Raw genomic sequence first — 14,448 nt, 5'->3', positions numbered from 1 at the left:
ACCGTGCCTAGGGCAGCAGCTTTAGGGGGGCAGCCCTCGGGTGCTTATATGGTAAATATAAATGTGCCAGGAACCCCCCCCCCCCCCCCCCGTGTTGCTGGATACTTGCCAGATAAGTCCAGCAGTGGAGCAGAGAATACCTTAGCGTCCACAATGGAGTAGGTCCTTCTGCACTTACGCCAGTTAACGGCTTAGGGGTGGGCTGAGGTCTAATGCCTAGGGCAGGGTCTGAGATTGTAAGTTTTTTTGTGCGCTAGATTCCATCACATGAGGATAACAAGAAGTTGCCGGATCCTTTCAATGACATTACAGTTGGAGGTTGGGAAATTACAGATGAGCCTGTGGGATGTCTGTCGGTGTGGGCAGCATCTTTACAAGGAAAGGTAGGTGCACACTCCATACAATATATCTATATATAAGCCTGGCTTTTCAGATTCTGTAATACATGGATTTATGTACCTCAGAAATAGTTCAGGGAAAGTATATCAAGACAGAATAAGCACCCATGCTATCTCTGGGCTGTAGTGCTTGGTTTTATTACAATTATCTTGACTGGCTAGAAGCCCCCAGAGCTTGTCACTGTTCAGAAGGGATGGACCTGATCATACTTTTTGGGATTTGGCCAAATCCCCATTCCTTTACACAGGATTCGGCTGAATCCTTTCCTGGGGCCATAAATAGGTGCTCTGAGCCAAAGAATTGATGCGCTGCTAATCTGTAACGCTTTGTAGCGTTTGGATTCGGTTTAGCCAGGCTCTTGGATTTAGCCAAATCCTGCTGAAAAAGGCTTGGGTTCAGCTGTATCCCAAACTGAATTCTGGATTCGGTGCATCCCTGGTAATAATGCCATGGTACTTGAATTGTTACATCACATTATAGGGTTTAGTTACAAACACAGGTGCACACAAAGTGCAAATGGAAACAAAATTGGAAACATCCAAATTCTGTATTTGGATGTCAATACATATTTTGAAGGGGGTGCAGGCTGCCCAGACCCAAAGGAACCCTGGGATTAGCACCTGCCCTTAGGAGGATTTACTTCCAGACCTTATTTGTATTTTGCACCTCCATAAATCACAGGACTGTTTCTGGTGTTACAAGCCACACTGCAAATACCACTTTTTGAGGCCACATTGATGCACTAAAAAGTTGACGTGGTTATTGCTTTGTAATTGCCAGGTGGTATGTGAAGTTTTATACTTAAATTAACCCTTTTGTATCACAATATCTAATGCAGCTCATTTTTGTGATTGAATTCTGAGGAACCTTCTTCAGTGGTTGCTGGGATGTTTGTGGTTTGCTGAACTGCCTTAACTGGAAGGCCAGACAAACCACCTTTCCCCTTAAAATTGAACTTCCCCCTTAAAGAAATACTGTCATGGGAAAACATGTTTTGTTTTTTGTTTGTTTTTTTTAAAACGCATCAGTTAATAGAGCTTCTCCAGCAGAATCCGACATTGAAATCTGTTTTTCAAAAGCACAAGCAGAATTATTTTATATTTAATTTTGAAATTTAATATAGTGCTAGCCATATTCTTCATTTCCCAGGGTGCCACAGCCATGTGACCTGTGCTCTGATAAACTTCAGTCACACTTTACTGCTGAGCTGCAAATTGGAGTGATATCACCCCCTCCCAGCAGCCAACCAGCAGAACAATGGGAAGGGAGCAAGATAGCAGCTCCCAGTAGGTATCAGAATAGCACTCAATAGTAAGAAATCCAAGCCTGGCTTGGGACTCCTCCAGTTACATGGGAGTAGGAGAAACAATAGGATATCTGAAAGCAGTTCTAATGTGTAGCGCTGGCTCCTTCTGAAAGCTCAGACTCAGGCACAATGCACTGAGATGGCGCCTACTCACCAATATTACAGCTAAAAAAAATACATTTGTTGGTTCAAGAATAACATTTTAAATGGTAGAGGGAATTATTTGCTATGTAAACAGTGTAATCTAGAAATAAAAAGTACACCATAAAAATCACGACAGTATCCCTTTAAAAAAGAACTTTCTGGACTTTACTTAAGCTATTTTGAATGCCCATGATGTGCCATTATCTGCCATTATGTGCCCATGATGTGCCAAGCAATAGGTGAATGAATAATGCAGAATCTTATGAGCAGGTACATTGCTGTGATTAAACCAGACCATTTCCTTATTATATGCTATACTAGAGTAGGTTGTTGTTGTGCTGGGTTACTTGATACTCTCATTTTTCTGGCAGGTTTGGTACCGAGAGGATGTCTGCCAAAACATCCCAGAGGGTTCATCCTGGACTGAATTAGAGACTCCCAGTGAGGTCATACAGATCAGCTGTGGCCCTAATGACCTTCTGTGGGCTTCCCTTTGGGAAGGCCAAGCCATGGTGAGAGAAGGTATCAACAGGAATAACCCAAAGGGTAAGATCTTGAAAGCCTCAGTGCATTTGTTGTGCAGTGCAACCACACCATAGAATATATTACCCATAAGGCTTTGATGTTTTCTTTCTATCTGTTTTTAATACAAGGGGATATGAACAACAAGGATAACAGTCTAAAATTTCTCCATAGAGTATTAAAATAAACTAGAATAGTGGGGAACTGGAAGAAGGCTTAGCACTCATGGTAGTCTTCTTACCTGAGACAAATACTCCCTGCAGGTATCCCCTGCATACAGATATAATGATGAGAGACCATTATGACAGATTGCTTTATGCAATTGATATGTGACTTTAAGAACCAGATGGTAACTGAATCTGAGATTCCTGATTCTGAGTTTAATAATGAAGGTGTTACAGATGTACAGTAGGCACTCACAGATCCCACAGGCCGGCAAAGGAAAGGAAACTTTATTTTCTCTTTTGTTATCAACTTACTTTGGAAGAATACTTTGCCAGTGGACAGACTGAGATTGGAAAGTCAATCAAATTGAAGTGTAAATGCATACCCTATAAAAACATTTGCCCTGCCATACAGATATTTAGTTTGTTATTCATGCGTGACAAATTACCTGATTTTGGACCCACCATTATAACTGAAGGATAACATTAGTATGAAAAGAAATTCAAAACTGGAATAAAGTAGTCATTAAACCAGCAAGGTGGCCACTCGTCTTATATGTAACCAAGATGTTACTTCCAAATGAGACTTATTATAAGAGATTAAAGTTTGATCCTACTACTACAGCTTTCAGGTCCATTTACTATAAGCTCATTAATGATGCATTTCAGACACAGTGCAGCTGGATACCATAGGCAACAGAGATGGCTTTGGTGAAGTACACAATATTTTATTTAAATGTAGTTGTAACACAGGAGTTGTATATTTATTTAACTATCCTTGTTCCCAATGCTTTGTTGGTAAAATTTTGAGAGCTCTGAAACAGAGTCTGCTTAGAGCCAGCACTTGCTTATGGGCATGAATATGTTGTGCCACGTTGCACTACTTAAATATATCATATCCGTATTACAGGAAGTTCGTGGACCATCGTTGAAGCACCAACTCCTGAGAATGGCATAATGCATGTGTCTGTTGGAGTGAATGTGGTGTGGGCAGTGACCAAGGATCGGAAGGTAAAAGCACATACTCACAGGTTCTATCTAATTCCTTTATCCCATTTCTTGCCTCATTATCCTTCCTCCTATATCTGTAATTATTTAACTTACTTTGTCCCATCCTATGTTCTTCCTTCTTTACCTTCCTGTGCCCCATCCTATGTCTGTCCTTCTTTAGCTTCCTCTGTCCCATCCTATGCCTGTCTTTCTTTCTTTTCTTCTGTCCCATCCTATTCTGTCCTTTTTTACCTTCCTGTGTCCCATTCTATGTCTTCCCTTTCTGTGCCAGCTTTGTATCCCTTTCTGGGTCCCACATGCCATTCCTGTACCCTTTTAATGTTTTGATCTGTATATCTTCACCTCACCTCTTTCTTTGTCACTTACGTCCTCTAGCGTCATCTCTTTTGGTTTCCATTTGGTGCCCAAACATTTCTACATACAGATATACTTATATTATCATTTTGTTTATAAAACAAATAGTATGCAAGCTCAGCAGCACATATTGTAAATGTAGGTACCCTGAAATTCCAGACCTGATATCAGACCTGATATTCCATCATACAAGAGGAATAGATAGATGAAGGCACACAGCAGGATTATAACAGAGCAAAAAGGAGTTGCAGAGCAGAAGGCAGGCAGATATGGAATGAACGATGAGAAAGAAAACCAAGTATGATGTGGCTCATCTAATGGATATAAGAGTAAAGGAACTAATGATGTTGGCACTTCTTTTATAACCCTCCAGGTATGGTTTAGGCGTGGAGTAAACTCCCATAACCCATGTGGCACTGGCTGGATAGAGATGGTGGGAGAAATGGCAATGGTGGATGTTGGACTAAATGACCAGGTAGGTAATGTCATGTATCATTTTATTATGTATTTATTTCTGTGTTACATTCTGCAGGCCAGTTTTACACTCTCAGTAATATTACAGCTCTCTTGTGACAATAAAGCAAACTCAGCTAAACCTGAAAGCCAGTTAAGATGGCATTTTCTCTTTTAGATATTCCTTGAAACCCAACCCAATTCTAGTTTGAGTAAGATTAGGGATTAACACTTATTAGCTGCCCTTCATGTTGGAGCGCAATAACTGATACAATGAAGTTATCATAGATCTATATCCTTGTGTGGAAGTAAGGAGGGTTTTTGACCAAATGTTGGACCACTATTGGGCTTGAACAATTCTGAAGAACACTGCTGTAGAAAATAGCACAGTTTTATTGGCAACTGGACCTGCCTTTTAATAGGCAGATAAGTAGAATGTCTTGAACAAGGAATATAACGACTGGTTCCATCTATGTTGTACTGTAATTTGGCACATACCAGTAACATACTGGAATTAGCAGTTTTCAGCACAAGTGGCTAATGCTAGTTCATTGATACTAGACCAGAGGTATGCTCACAACTTTGCCTGCCCTTTATTGTACCATAGGTACCCAAAAACATGAGTATAAGGACCATGACAAGGTGATTATGCAAAATTGTGCCCCTCTCATGTAATGCATAACCTGTGTTTTACCTTGGTTACAGGTGTTTGGAGTTGGATATGAGGATCGTGCGGTTTATTTTCGACAGGGCGTCACTCCAAGTGAACTAAGTGGGAAAGCTTGGAAATCCATAGTGGTTCCCAGGGGAAATGAAAGGTCAAACTCAGAAAGTCCAAATAGCCTTCTCAGGTAATAAACTGCATTCAATATCTTAACAGCAGTTTAATCTTGATGACCCCCTATAATATCATGCAATCAGTCCACAATATTTTCCACTGAATAATGATACATTTACTAGAATAAAAAAAGGTTTAAGCCACTACCCCTAACCCATAGCAAACAAAAAGCAGTAAGCATTAATCCATTGTGGAAAAAAACAAAATACTTATTCAAGATTGGTTTAGCTTTGCCTTTACAAAAAGGGGCTTAATACCTAATCCAAGAAAGATGGTACATTTTAAAAAAAATGTTCGCTAAATCTGAGGTATAGACACTAAGGATAGATGCATATGGGAGCTTATTAGAACCTTGTGGGCAAACAGTTGCCTGAACTTGACTCGTGGTCTGCGCAAATGTCAAATTGTCTTCACTGTGTGCTAATATACTACGGTCTGTGTCTGGTTTATTTAGTGCCGGCTGTTTTTTCGGAGATGAAATCAAGGAGCATTCCGATTCGCCAATCCCTTCTGACATAGAGAGCTCTTCAGAACCCGAACAGTCTGCTGTGCAGGAAAACTCTTCTGATTCATCCGAACCAGCTGATGTGGGCCCCAGTCAGCAGGATGAGCCCAAGGATGAGGAACTAAGTGCAGTTTTAGAGCTTGATGGCCAACAAAAAGCAGGATCTAGTCTCTCTAAAGACAGTGGTGAAGACTCTGCCCACTCAGCGGGCCCTGTGCCAAAGGCTGGAGCCCCTAAATGGACAAGCATTGACTTGTTGGAAGCACGTATTAATCCAGCCAGAGCTTCAGGTGATATGACTGGATTGTCTACGCTTGGAATATTCACTGCAGGAGAAGAGGAGTCCTTTGTGTGTGAAACACATCCTTTGTGGACTTGGGTATCTGGGGGTGGCTGCCTTGTTGAGTCCCATACGCCTCTGAAGTGGTTTACGCTACAGACAGGTAATATTATATATAATCTGATTAAAGTTCTTTGGAAGAGAATATCACTTTTCTCTGTATTTCCTTTTATACATATGATTGGGTGGGTGAACTATTGGTCTCCTGTGTCAAGACATTCTTTATAGACATCTACATGACTGCCAACTATTTTTCAAAAGATAAACCACAGAAGCACATGCCTATAGCTATTAATCCTTTTAAACTTTTTTTGAAAGATTTTCTTTATTGATTTTTATAAACAACAAAAAAAAATAAATAAGGGTAGGAAAGAGTAGAAGGAAAGATAGAAAGAGGTGGTGGAATCTTTTTTAACAATAATTTACCATCCATAAATAAATGTAGACTTCCCATTTAGATAGACAGCGGTCTACCCTTTACTTTGTTCTACATGTGCTAGTTCATTAAAGTTATACTGGTTAAGTGCAATTTACACTCCCAAGGTTTTCATATAAATGATTATATACTTATTAATATTTACACTGCCCAACAGATCTAGACAATTAGTCTCAGTGTAACTGGGCACTTTGGGGGATATTTTGTTTTTTTGGCTGCTTAAAAAATGGTACTCAAGACATGCCCGAAAGCACCCAGTGTGCTATTACACCAAAGGGGTTTATTCTCAAAACATGCTGGGCTGCACTTGTAATACTGGGTAGATCTGCCCCATGTAGTAACCCATAGCAACAAGTCAGCAATGAGCTTTTTACTTTCATTATTCTTCTGCAGGAATGAAAGTGAAACTGCTTGCTATCAGTTACCGCCCAGGATATTTATTATAAATATTCACCAACTACAAACAAGAGAGAGCTAGTTTAGCAAGTTAAAGGGGACCTGTCACCCTAACAAAAAATTCCAAATCTTCTTCTATCATGTTAGTTGAGCAAAATGAACTTAACTTACACTATGTTACTTGTATATCGCCTTGTTTCCTTCAGTCTGGGGATTCACAATTACAGCAAGCAGGCAGGCACCATTTTGTGGACTATGTTATTAAAGCACATTTTGGATAACCCCTGAATCTTGAGTATACACTATCTAGGTGACATGTAGGAAGTGCTGATTGGAAAGTGAAAGTAATTGTAATGAAAAAATCTTAGCTGTCAGTTATATATTACCTGCTCTGTCTCTAAACCTCAGGTATAGAGACGGGGCAGGTATTATATAACTGATTTGGTTTAATAAAAAAAAAAGAAATTGGTTTTCATGTTTAATTTGCAAAGACTTTTATTTTACATCTTTTTATGTGTGGGTGAAAGGTCCCCTTTATAATTTTCATTTTGTGATTCTCCTTCTAACCATCTACCTGTTTCTTGTCTCTGTTAATGCTGCAGGTTTATCTGCCTCCATGCAGTCACTCTCTTTGTCCATCACTCCGGCCCACACTGCAGCCTGGCGGAAGCAGATATTTGACCAGCTCAGCGAGCGCTCCAAACGAGAACTTGACAGTTTCCGGCACTATGAGCAAGCTGTAGAACAGGTACACTCGCCGCCTCTCTACTATCTTGTGTCTGGCTTCTGTAAGGGAACCCTGGCAGTAATACCTAACAAAGGCACATGTTAATTCCAGACCTCTCATGTCCCAGTGGGGCCTGTAAATTGCACCCTGAATTGTGCACAGTTCATCAAAAAAACGCAAACCTTTCTTTGCAATAGGCAAAGAAATCTCTTTGTAGCTGACACCTTGCCAGTACAGTAGCTGCTGCAGTACTTTTTATTTTTTAATTTTACTTTCAGTCCGTATGGGTTAAGACTGGAGCTCTGCAGTGGTACCGGGACTGGAAACCAAACAAGTGGATTGATGTCCGTGTGGCTCTTGAACAGCTCACAGGCACTGATGGCTCCCGAGACAGCATTCTCTTTGTATACTACACTCATGGTGAGGAGAAGAAGGTGAGCACAAAGTAAACTGGACTTTATTCTGCGTTTCCTAAGCCAGTGCGTCTTCCCTACAGCACATTTTTTAAGCCCCAGAGCTGCTGTCTCTATGGAAGGGCAGGGTCTGAGAGCCCCACTAGATATGCTGATGGGAATGCACTATTAGACTGATGTCAGCATCAAACCAGCTTTACCTGCTACTGTATACGGCTGCCATCTTCCCTTTTATCAGCCAGGTCAGGTAATGAAGATTATTAAGTAGTTTTATTTTATTGTCAAGTATTATGCACTTTTATATTTTTGTTTGTGAACTAAACTTCACCTTTAAAAACTTACAAAATGTAGCCAAAAACCAATGGAATGGAGTATATGATTTGAGGTTTTGCTTTACTCTGCTTTAGTTCAAGCAGAAAAAAAAAGATAACAAAATGCTGCCACCTAGTGTATTTTAAATAGCAAATCCCAACTAATTAGAAGAATCGTCTTTACATAGCATACAGTGGAACAGGGATAGAATGCATCCTTTGGCCTCATCTATAATTTTACAAAATCCATGACTGATTTACTCTCTCTCTTTCTCCCAGTGCAAGGTTAAGCCTCACCCCCATAGATTCTTGATGTAACCCAGCCCTGCTCACTGACTGAAGTTATATTATAGCCCATGTTCCTTATTATGCACAAGGCAAAAGTTTGTTCACACTGTTCTTCAATTTTTATTCTCATCACTAGGCGGCAGTGTTCTGTAAAATCTCTCAAATCTAGGAAATTATATCAGTAGACAAATATATTAGTGCTACCTTGTGCCTTTTGTGTCTGGACTGTTCATGCTGGTAAAGATAACTTATTTACCTCTTTACGTCTAATAAATGTATTACTAATTGTATTGTTTATAATTGCATATTGTCACTTATTTTGCATAGTAATCAGTATAAGAATAGCAGGTTAATATCATTCCATAACTGGACCAGCTAAATCAAATAGAAAAGTACAGATAGTGAAAGTGAGCAGGGCCATAGAGGATAACAAACTTATCACTAGATCCCTATGGTTTGTTAGTAGGGTTGCCACCTGGCTGGTATTTCACTGGCCTAGCCAATAAAATACCAGCCAGGGTCAGGTCTGGTATTATACATTTACTGGCAGTAGTTGCCGTTAATTTTGTAATAACTTGTCCTCCACCCTGGCCTGCCCCCATCCCACCTCCGATCCACCTCCATTCCCCTGTCCCAGCTCCCTTTCTAGCCTGCCCCACTCACTAATTCCCCTTATATGCAGCCCACCAAAATCACGCCCTCCCCCATTTACATTACAGCTCTGCCCCTAAAGTCACGTGCCCTGCCCCGGATCTGACCGGTATAAAGATTGAGGAAAGGTGGTAACCCTAATTGTGAGATGCCTCAGGGTGCACTTACCCCTTCCAGTGTAGAGAGAGCATAGCTGCTAAAATCCCAGGGGCTTTATGAATGCAATTCTGCCATCATTATTACAGTATTTATGTCATGTTGAACAAAACTCTGGTTCTCATTCCAGTACATACATATATTTCTGAATGAAGTGACCATTTTAGTGCCTGTTGCAAATGAAGCTAAACACTCCTTTGCCATCTACACTCCAGAAAAGACCAAACAAAGATGGCCAATTCGGCTGGCAGCTGCCACGGAGCAGGAAATGCATGACTGGGTAAGGAAATGACAGGAGGAGAATGAATGTAGTAGTTATATATCATTCTTATTTATAGTTAGGTCAGCCTTATGACACTTGGCACCTTACACTTCTCTCTGATCAAACTGATTTTAATTGCAGCTTGTTCTACTAAGTATGTCCTGCTATGAGAGCAGAAAGTTACAGGGCGCCCCCTCCAGTCAAGCTATCTGGTCCGTTACATGTAAAGGGGACATCTTTGTCAGTGAACCCAAAGCAGATCTCGAGTCTCTCTCTAACGGCAGGTCATGTGACCAGATGTAAGTACTTTTCTCTTTGGAATCATTTCTCACAACACGCTAATTTTCAGTTGCATAGCATGCCTTTACTTTCTGTGCTGTTGGCTGTTCTTTTTTTGTCGCTGATCACTACATGACCCATCACCCAGGGAGATCATCTCCAGTTTGTCGCCTTACCTTTCAGCGTCATAACTGCTCCCTGAGTCTTTACAAAGGTCCTGGCCCTAGTGATGGCTCTCATCTGTGCCCAGGGAGTACCGATCACCCCCTACTTGGACGATCTGCTCATCAAAGCCCACTCTTTCCACCTGACCTCTCCATTCTGTCTAAGGCGATACAGACTTTGCCATGGCATGGCTGGATCATCAACTTCAAGAAGTTATGCCTGAAGCCCACTCAGCAAATGAAATGGCACAGTGTTTGAAACCTAACTCTGCCATACCACTGTCACTCTGGACAAAGTTGGAATCTGTTGGTCTGAATGACTAAACTCTTTACTAGAGACTCTCCTTAAGACCTACATGCAAGACCTGGGCTCTAGGGCCTCTGGCATAGATAAGGTTAAGTTTGTTCGATTTCACACTCATCCACTTTAACATTTAACATCCTCAGCAAGTAGAACACAGAGACCTCCCCAATTGCCATTCCTCATTCTAGGAGAAGCTAATGGCTTGGTGGCTGCGGTGGGCCCTCCTAACTAAGGATTCCAGTCTTTGGAACTGGATGTAGTTTGACAGGGCCTTATGGCTCAGGGCAAATGGCTTTTCTTTGTAGTCATCACTTCTTATCAATGTGCTGGAGATCCTAGCAATCTGCCTTCTTCACCGGAAAGAGTCCTCTCAGGACCCAGAACGACAGTGCCACAGCTGTGGTGCATGGTAATCACCAGGGCAGCACCCGCAGCATGGGTGCCATGCAGGAGGTTACAGAATTTCTTTGCAGTTCACATCCCAGGAGTGTAAATCTTTACTTGGCATGATGCTAAAGAAACCTCATATTGTTTTTTGGAGCCAGAACACTTGTCAAGAAATAATCCAAGAAGCAGCTCTTTGCCACATAACTTGAGAGCTAGATTTTCACTTCATTTTAACTGGAAAGTGCTTTTTTAGTGCTGAGAGTACAACTCTTTCTATACCAGTGATCCTATCCCCCGGGTGAGGGCGGCAGCACTGGGCCTGACATTTCAGGTGGCCGGGAGAACAGAAGTGCATCTGGAAGGAACTGGGTATTTCTAAACAGTATGAGAAACATGTATATCATTGCTGGTTATTTTCTACTGTCAGCAGCCTTACAAGTCACTTGGCAGTGCCATGGCTGGCATCAATAGCAGAGCAATGGTCACGTGAGGCATTTTCAGTTGCAGTGATAGGGTGAAACAAAATGCATCGTATACACCATGACCCTAACGTATGTATTATAATCCTTCCGCCTTACGCAAGTTTTATGTTTACTGGTTGCACGTCTGTGTTTCAATAGTATTCTAGGCAATTATTATTTTCACTTCTGTCCTTCATGATGATGTGATTTGATTCACAAGTATGGGCATATGTGTCTTATTCATGCACCATTCCCTTGGAATGACTTTGTCTCCAAAGCCATTTTCCTCTTTTTCCAGCCAGCAATATTTTACATGAGCCTTCCAGAAAAAGGATCTATGGGTCTTGTGAGACTATTGCCATAACCCTGTTTGTTCATCTAAAATCCCTGCCAGAAAGCAAGGAAAGACTGCAGCTTTTTGGGCCAATATTAGGTATAGGGCAGCCACATGAGTATCAATGTTTACACAATGTTTTCTTACACAAGAATACTCTGAACATCTACTACTAATTATTATGATACTCTGACTAAATCAGATCCAATCCAATATGGAGGCCAGTTCCATTGTATTTGTAGACCACTGGATTAACCCTGTGGTCAAATAGTCACTTGTTAAATCAAAGTACTCAAGCAAATGAGAACCGGGTCCTCTGGAACATCATTTAAGACACAGTAATTGATACTGTAAGGGTCTACATCCTTGGCCAGTCAGAACACATATCTTCCAACTCACTCCCTCGCCTTTAGTGATTTCGCAAGCTGACAGAGCATTTCTGCTGTGCTGTAGAATTAACATGACCAGTTTAATGATATTTTAGCACAAAACCCACAAATGCCATTATTTCAGGTTCTGGCGTCAGATTGGGGGACACCTCAGGATGGTGGAGAGCAGCAGCAATGGAGTTGTGTGGGGGCTCGGATATGACCATACAGCATGGGTTTATACTGGCGGTTATGGCGGGGGTTTCTTTCCAGGTAACAACTGGTTGTTGTGCATATGTTGTGAATATGTCTTTTATACCCTTAATGCTGTGGTTTCCAAGCTGTGGGACTGAATGGCCAATTTTAAAGGGGGACTACGTTTTCCAAACCAAAATTGAGCCTCACACAATACAGAAATACCATTTATATATGCTGAAATCCAGCTGCAGAACAGTTCTTCTCTTTCTGCATCATTTGAAATCCTGGCAGGGGAGGAGGTACTAAAATATTGATGTTACTATTTGTAACAACTTTTCCACAGCTTACAGACAGCATGCAGGAACTACATAACCCACAATGCATTTCACTGTGAGGTTCTTTTCCTTATTGACATCACATGTGCAGGGAATTGTGGGATTGGGAGGATGCAGGCTGAGGACAGTCGACTACTGTTTCATTTTTTTTGAGTCTCAAAGAAATCCAGATCAGCAGGAGAACATGGGGCCGGGCTTAGGTAACTGTTCCAAACCATATTATTACAGGTATGGGATCCCTTATCCGGAAACTCGTTATCCAGAAAGTTTGTAATTAAGGAAAGGCCAACTCCCTTAGAGTCCACTATAAGCAAACCATTATAATTTTTAAAAATTATTTCCTTTTTTCTGTAATAATAAAACAGTACCTGTACTTGATCCCAACTAAAATATAATTAATTCTTATTGGAGGCAAAACAATCCAATTGGGTTTATTCAATATTTAAATGATTTTTAACAAACTCAAGTTATGGGGATCCAAATTACAGAAAGATCCCTTATCCAGAAAACCCCAGGTCCCGAGAATTCTGGATAACAGGTCCCATACTTGTACATTAAAATCATGAAAAATGCATATTTTTTAATTGATGTGTGTTGCAAAGTATTTTCATACATTTGTAACTATGTTTTCTTCCAGTGGGGGGGGGGGGGGGGGGGGGGGGGGTCTGATCATGTATCGGAAATCAAAGTGGGAGCTTGAACCCAAACAGTCAGGAAACCACTGCTACAGTGTATATTTATAATTTCGGGTTGGAGGGTGGAGACTGGGTTGCTGGGTCCATAACACTAAAGGTGGCCATACACGGGCCGACTATAGCTGCCGATATCGGTCCCTTGGACCGATTCGGCAGCTAATCGGCCCGTGTATGGGGAGAGCAGAGCGGCCTGGCCGACCGATATCTGGCCTGAAATTGGCCAGATCTCGATCGGCCAGGTTAGAAAATCTGGTCGGATCGGGGACCGCATCGGCTCGTTGATGCGGTCCCCGATCCTACTGCCCCATTGCCGCCCACATAATCCGATCGTCTGGCCCCAGGGCCAAACGATCGGATTATTATTTTTTTTACCTAAATGGTCCCCGATATCGCCCACCCGTAGGTGGGGATATCGGGGGAAGATCCGCTCGCTTGGCGACATCGCCAAGCGAGCGGATCTGCTCGTGTATGGCCACCTTAACACATAACACAATTTGGATCCTTTGCATTTCGTTCAACCCCACTGTGACATCCCTATGATTTCTCTTAATAAGCTCTGTTATTTCCTTGTAATCCCAAGGTATTGCTAGCAGCACAGACAACATATTTCCACAGACTGACACAAAATGTGTGTATATCTACGAGAATCAGAGGTGGAATCCCATCACTGGATACAGCAGCACGTAAGTATGCTTTATATATTGAGCTACCACAGGGATTATCCCGGTGCATCTGCTAGCAATATGTACTGTGTTTTACCAAGCTGTTTTAGGAACATTGAATTTTCCAGTTGAATAAAATGGCACCCCATGTAGTGCAGCCAGTCATACTGAAGCAATATGTCACTTGGCTAATGCTGCACCAAAGTTACTGGGTCTCCCAGCTCACTGATACTAGCCTAAGTAGGGAAGGGTTTGTAGGCAACCAGGGTGCAGGTTAAAACGTGGACAGGAGGAGTGGTCTTCATTATCCGATAGTAAGTACTCTTATATGGCCACTCATACCATGTCTGTCCGAAGAGTATCAGCCAGTGTATGGCCGCCTTTAACCTATGTGTGATTTTCTGGTAACCAATGGAAGCCCCTCTCTTTTTTTCTGCAGAGGCCTGCCTACAGACAGATACATGTGGAGTGATGCTTCAGGCTTACAGGAGTGTACAAAGACCAACACAAAGCCTCCATCTCCACAATGGACATGGGTAAGATTTGTATAGCAGCCTAAAGAGTTATGGAACCTCTTAGCAATTT

General features: G+C 41.7%; 1 protein-coding gene across 2 annotated transcripts in view; it reads left to right on the top strand.

Moving 5' to 3' along the window:
* The window catches only part of tecpr1 (tectonin beta-propeller repeat containing 1), a 44,978-nt gene that overhangs the window by 14,586 nt on the left and 15,944 nt on the right, over positions 1-14,448 (top strand). For both annotated transcript variants that reach the window (NM_001113816.1, XM_018097032.2), the window contains 13 exon segments: positions 258-383; positions 2,221-2,395; positions 3,446-3,546; positions 4,274-4,375; positions 5,059-5,204; positions 5,646-6,139; positions 7,471-7,616; positions 7,874-8,029; positions 9,545-9,694; positions 9,818-9,975; positions 12,119-12,246; positions 13,782-13,884; positions 14,303-14,399. In NM_001113816.1, coding sequence (NP_001107288.1) covers positions 258-383; positions 2,221-2,395; positions 3,446-3,546; positions 4,274-4,375; positions 5,059-5,204; positions 5,646-6,139; positions 7,471-7,616; positions 7,874-8,029; positions 9,545-9,694; positions 9,818-9,975; positions 12,119-12,246; positions 13,782-13,884; positions 14,303-14,399 — 2,082 coding nt within the window.

The sequence above is a fragment of the Xenopus tropicalis genome, chromosome 9, assembly GCF_000004195.4.
Source record: "Xenopus tropicalis strain Nigerian chromosome 9, UCB_Xtro_10.0, whole genome shotgun sequence".
In the NCBI taxonomy this organism is placed as follows: Eukaryota; Metazoa; Chordata; class Amphibia; order Anura; family Pipidae; genus Xenopus; species Xenopus tropicalis.
Note: the sequence above shows the minus strand (reverse complement) of the source record. Positions and strands in the feature narration are given on the sequence as shown.